Source organism: Stegastes partitus, unplaced genomic scaffold (genome assembly GCF_000690725.1).
Source record: "Stegastes partitus isolate 25-593 unplaced genomic scaffold, Stegastes_partitus-1.0.2 Scaffold1008, whole genome shotgun sequence".
NCBI lineage: Eukaryota > Metazoa > Chordata > Actinopteri > Pomacentridae > Stegastes > Stegastes partitus.
Genome location: NW_007578739.1, coordinates 85162 through 91402, shown reverse-complemented (window position 1 = coordinate 91402; position 6241 = coordinate 85162). Strand labels below are relative to the sequence as shown.

Below are 6241 nucleotides of genomic sequence, written 5' to 3'. Positions count from 1 at the left end.
TTTCAGCCATACATGTGTTTATTATCCAACAGACAATCAGTTCATGTTCATGTTAATTGATCATTGATCAGGTTGATAATCTATCAGAACACAAGTTGATTCAGGAGCATGTAGCAGCCTGAGAGGAAGACGTCATTCTGGGGAGGTCGAGACCAAAACCAGAACAAAAACAATGTCAATGTTTATTAATTAAGAAGACAGAAAACTGCACACTTTAATAAGTCCATGCCTGATTGTAGATAGAATGATGTGATCATACTCTGGGAACATGTTTAATGATCAGAAACATCCTGTATCATCACCAGCAGCTTCTGTACAGTAAAAGAAGCACATTTTCTTCTGTTAGCAGACTGTGCTGCTGACGGTGACGGTCAAGTCCACCTGGTAAGCGTCAGTCATGGTGGCTGAGATGGTGACATCACCTTTACTGTAAGTCAGATAAGAACCAGCTTGAGCTCTGACAAACCATTCCAGTGTGTGGTAGCACATTGTTTCATACAGACTCTGATCACAGGGTTGGTTCCCATCAATGATTCCCACTGCGAAACAGTTAGAGTAGATGTTTAAGTCATAAGGATTGGAGAACATGACAGCGACCTTGTTATCATCTCTCTTTGTAGTCTCATTGTAGAGATCGTAGGTGAAGACGCCAACAGCTCCTCGGGCCGTGTAAGGAGTCTTCATGAACAAACCGTGACCGTCTGAAGACGGTCCGATTGTTGGTGTTAAAGCTTCATTACAGTGTCCACTGTCAGTGTACACCCTGTCATTGAAACAAGAGACACCTCAGTGAATACACAATTCCACTTTAGGAACCTTTTCCACCCAAAGTTCATCCAACTAAATAGTTACTGGACGTAACTCCAGTTCTGTGCCGGAAAAAGAACAACAGAGGTTTGTTATGTAAGACTGTAAGCAGGGGACTGCTAGTGACTCGTAAACTACACATTACATTATATTACTATATACTTTATGACTTTAATATTGTTGTACATATTATATTATATTATATTATATTATATTATATTATATTGTAGAATAAAAGCCTACCAACTACTTGAACAATGAAAGCTATCAGTTACACTTTGATTTTGTTTAAAATAAAGTTTATATTAAGCGTAAATATGAGCAGACCTCAGGTGTGCACTCACCTGGGGTTACGCAGGACGTAGCTGGTACAATTATTGTTAATTTGAACTGCACACTGGCGGTGTGTTGGAAGTAAATTTCCCATGATGCCTGCAAACAACAGAACACAGATCAGTTACACAGCTGAAATCATCTTCTGTGATCTGTTACACTTTGTACATCAGTGACACGAACAACTTCAGGTTTCACTTAAAAATGGACGTCTGAAGCTCTTCAAATTCAGAAATGAGCTTAGAAATGCTGAGATGAAGTTATTTAGACCAAACAAAATTAAACATGAAAACATAGAAAATTTAAAAACAAAAGAAAAAGCAGCTTTGCTTCATCTACTTAATAATGTGATGTCAAATTGGGCGGTAGCTAATCATTATTGTCCATATTTTATATACACACACAACGACATTCCCTCGAGGATGAGATGGATTTTTAAAAGGCCCGAATTGAGCAAAAAATCGCATAATGGCGTTTTGTCAACATTCCACGGGCCGCCATTTTGAGGCCATCAGAGTTTTGCAGAGCGTTTTAATAACTTTTAATCACCATGTCCTGTAGTTTGGGCTGGCCAAATTTCAGGTGTGTACGGCCAACCCTCTAGGAGGAAACAGATTTTGAAAATGTCCAAAAATGAGCGACAATCGCTGAAATGCTCGACATTTTTCCAAAATGGCAGACTTCCTGTTTTCTTCAATTTCTTTTTCATTTTAATGCCTGGTACCACTAAAGGTACATTTGTTTGGACAAATATATTGATAACAACAAAAATAGCTCATAAGAATTTAATGTAAGAGCTGATATCTGGCCATGTCCAGGTTTTCTCGATAATAACCCAAATCCCTCAAGTATATACATCAAAAACAAGGGTAGTCTAATCATTTTTTCCATGACTGTATGTGTTTACCGAATTTCGTAGCTCCAGGCCAAACATGCTTCTCTTTTCGAGCATGTTTAGAACCTCAAAATTCTGTTTGTTTTCGGCGAAAAAGAAATTCTAGCGCTCGGACCCTAATTAATGAAAAATATTTCTCTAAATCAGTTTTTCATTAACATGGCATTAGAATCAGTAAACAGATCAAACTTACAGCAGTGATGAGATGAATTCAGGCAGCAGCACTGATCAGTGTGAAGGATCCACTGAGTGACCAGAGCAGCTCGTATTTATTGACCTCACTGAGCCTCAGGACCGCCTGTTTCTGTGCACAAACTAAATAAAGTGACATAAAGTGAAAGTGTGACACCGGGATTAAAGGTTAAAGCAGTCAGACAAAAGTAATCTAAATTAACCCTAGCTTTCCTAAACAAAAGAAAAGGTAGATAAGGCCCTTTATAAGGAAAAGGCTGAGATTAAAGATTAAAGCAGTCCTCCGGTCACTTTGTGTGTTTTATGATGAAAATGAAAGTGTATAATGCTGACACCATTACAACAACAGTAGGTTATTCATCAGCACCTGTGCTCTCACATAAAAGTTAAAGTGGATCTACACTGGTCAGCAAAGTTCATCAAAATATGCTTTTATTTAGTACTTAGAAGCCTCAGTTCTATAAATGACTTCCAATCCCGTCTGTGGGTTTCGGGGTTCAGAGGGTTAAACTGAACGTGACATCCTCGCTGTCATTATTGCTGTTAGAGTTCATGATTATTTTGAATACTTTGCAGCCATTCATTGCTTCTTTTCACATCGATACATTTATGATAAACACTGCTTTCAAATAAAAGTCACCTTTAATTCGTTTGTCTCTGTTGTGTGTCTGATTGTCACGCAGTTCACAAGGCACATGGAGCAAAAGAGAAAGTCAAAGTAAAACAAACTGCTCCTATTTGTCCACCGGCTCATGATAAAAAAGAAAAATCCCCACAGTGTGTTTGGATAACTTAGAAATGAGCACTGCTGCTTTTGTCAACAATTTGAAAAAGCTTTTCATTTCTCTCGTTATCGGGATCAACTTGAATGGTTTTGTTTGCAGGGCAGAGCGAACAGCAAACAACATCCGGCTTCCAAGGAGCGCAAAGTGCCTGATCTTCCAACCAGGCCTCCAACACAAATAGTTTGAGATACTACTTCATCTAGTGGACTGCCAAAGCTATCAATAATCACAGATACAAGATTCTAATGAAGAGTCTGAGGCGCAAGGACACTGGAAACAGGATTTCTTTGACCCCGGCAACACATGATGGCTGAAATATGACTGGATAAAAGCTCTAATATAAACAGACACTGCTGGAAGCACCACAGCCCAGAGACACACTATGAAATGAAGACTATTGGGGATAAAGTTAAAAGATTCATGGGAAAATATTACAAGGTAAGTCAGTGATTCTGATAGAGTTCAGGCCAGCAGAGAAGGCCTCACTGGACCTGACGGTACACCACTGTCAGAGAGAATGAACCACTGATCCAGGGGTTAGCAGCTGTTGATCCTCCATCCAGCCTCTGCAGGACAAAAGATCGACACAGCATCAGGAAATCCTGTTACTGTTCTCTGCAGAGGCGACTCACTCAGACCTTTATCCAGTAAACAAACATATTCGTGAGGGTACTTTTGATGCATTTCATTTACTTCTCCACTTGGACATTTCTGTGACTCTGTCACCAAATTATTCATTTTTACTTATCTATTTATTTTTCTTGAGTCTTTTTTTAGTTTTTGCAAACTTTTCTGTCTTTCTGTCTCAAGCATTTGCTGCAGATTTAATTTCTGCATTTTGATGTGTGATGGAAACATTTAACAGAACAACTAGTGGATTGATTCATTGGTGAAAATGACAGAAGACAGTCGTCTAAATTCTGATGAATCTGTTGTTTCGCTAATGTGAGAGTAAAATGAAACTCAGAGCTTTTTAATTCTGTAAATCTTCAAAATCTTTTTCTGACACGTGTTGCTTTTGATTAGAGAAGCACAACGGCTCAGTTAGTTTTCAGCTCCTACATGAACCAACTCTTTGTGTAATTAATTAATTGGTGGCAAAATATTGACAGATGTTAGATTCTTCTACACCTTTGGTGTTAGAAGTCAGTGTTGCTTATTTTTACAGAAATAACTTCTTGTATGTGTTTTACATTCATTAAATGTCATCTCTGGCATCAACCTGATGAAGGTTTTAAGAAACTGAATATTTTTGGGTTGTGAAAGAAATGTGACATTTGTCATGTTGGGCTTTGATCCACATTTTTCAACATTTCCTGATCAAACAGCTTCAGAACAGTTCAGCAGGTTTCATCAGCTCGAGCTAAACTGGCTGAAAAATGCATGACCGCTGGTGTGGAGCTTTTTAAACAGTAACATCCACAGAGGAAGCAGCTGGTTTGCAGATGTGTGAGCTCCATCTGGTGGACGGATGCACAGCTTGCATCCAGAGGTTTGAAGGCAGTTTTTGAGTAACTGTTACCACGCAGCTGTTTAGGGTGAGCGAGGAAGGTAACAAGACAGCAGACAGACGCTGTGTAGAGTTTAGAGTGACCAGAGTTGGAGTTATTAAAGGACAGATATAGCCAAAAGCTTGATTATATCTAACCTCCCTAACGACAGAAATGTCTACCAACCCAAAACCCAACTACAATAACCAAGCTGAAAATAAATAAGTAGCCCCAACTATCCACAAGATAAGAATGGTTTACAAACAAGGATTCAACAGTTGAACAGTGCTGAACTGAGCCCTTAAACTGTCATGTCCGTCAAGCTTCCGTTTTCTGTTTGCACATTTAATGTCTTGTCCTTCCTGTTTTATTTTGTAATCACTACCTGTTGTAGGTTCACTTCCTGTACGCCCTTCCCCCGCCTCGTCACACCTGCTCCCTGATTGTTCCCGTCACCTGTTCCCATCCTCCCTTGTTACCTCCTGTATCGTACCCTGTGTGTCTCACAGTCTCGTTGCCAGCTCGTTCTACTTCACGCTCCTCGTCCCAGCGTGTCATAGTCATAGTCTGCTTTGTGTACGACCTTGTTTCTGCCTTCGACCTTGCCTTTTTGCCTCTGCCTGTCTGATTGATCACCTGTGTACCGAACCCTGCCTGGTAATAAACCTGCTTTTCTGCCTGAACCTGCTTGTGTTGTGTGACAACCAAGCACACTCACATTCACACCTACGGACAATTTAGAATCACCAATTAACCTCAACATGTTTCTGGACTGTGGGAGGAAGCCGGAGAACCCGGAGAGAACCCACGCTGCACGGGGAGAACATGCAAACTACACGCAGAAAGATCCCGGGTCTCCTCACCAGGACGCAAACCGGGGATTTTCTACCTGCGAGGCAGCAGTTCTAACCACTGCAGGACTGTACTGCCTGACTTGAGTGTCAGTTTTATTCATTTTGACCTCAACACTACAGTGAATGAAGCACAGAGGCAGCTGAGTTTCAGCCATACATGTGTTTATTATCCAACAGACAATCAGTTCATGTTCATGTTAATTGATCATTGATCAGGTTGATAATCTATTAGAACACAAGTTGTTTCAGGTGCATGTAGCAGCCTGAGAGGAAGACGTCATTCTGGGGAGGTCGAGACCAAAACCAGAACAAAAACAAAAAGTTAAAGTCATAAGGATTGGAGAATGTGGAATTTTTTAGAATTGAACAAAAGACTAAACTGGAGATGTGATTAGGATGTCTAAATACGGTTGAAAGCATAAAATAAGACAAAAAATACAATGTGTAAGATTTAAGCATAAACAAATAACGAGATTAGATAATATGATGTGTAAACTAAATGAATCGGTATATTGAACAAACCTGTGTAAAGACTCAACCCCAACGGACTTTCGGATTGGTATCGAAGAAAATGGGTTGGATTTGTCTGGTAAAGTAGAGGAGTTGGACGAAGTTCACATGTATATAAGGACATATAACGCATTGTTAGCTGGCCAAGATTTTGCTCATGTTTGTTCGTGCAGCCTCTGTAATAAACATTATTCACATCAGACTCTGAAGACTGCTTGAAGATTTTTTCCTTCTCATAATTTTTTTTCGAAGACCCAAAGCATTTAGATAAGAAGTGTTACTTCTGCTACATGTTTTGACGACGCAGCCTGATCATCACTGGCCCATAGCAGGCAGGCTGAGACATGACAATATGGCTATGATGCACCCGGACCA

General features: G+C 39.9%; 1 protein-coding gene across 1 annotated transcript in view; it reads right to left on the bottom strand.

Moving 5' to 3' along the window:
• LOC103367040 (cytolysin Src-1-like) overlaps positions 1 to 6241 on the bottom strand; it is a 12698-nt gene continuing 6457 nt past the window's right edge. Inside the window, exons 3-4 of the mRNA XM_008294938.1 lie at positions 1152 to 1239; positions 1 to 763 (exon numbers count right to left, since the gene is read on the bottom strand). Coding sequence (XP_008293160.1) covers positions 343 to 763; positions 1152 to 1239 — 509 coding nt within the window. The 3' untranslated portion in view covers positions 1 to 342. The remainder of the gene's footprint in view (positions 764 to 1151; positions 1240 to 6241) is intronic.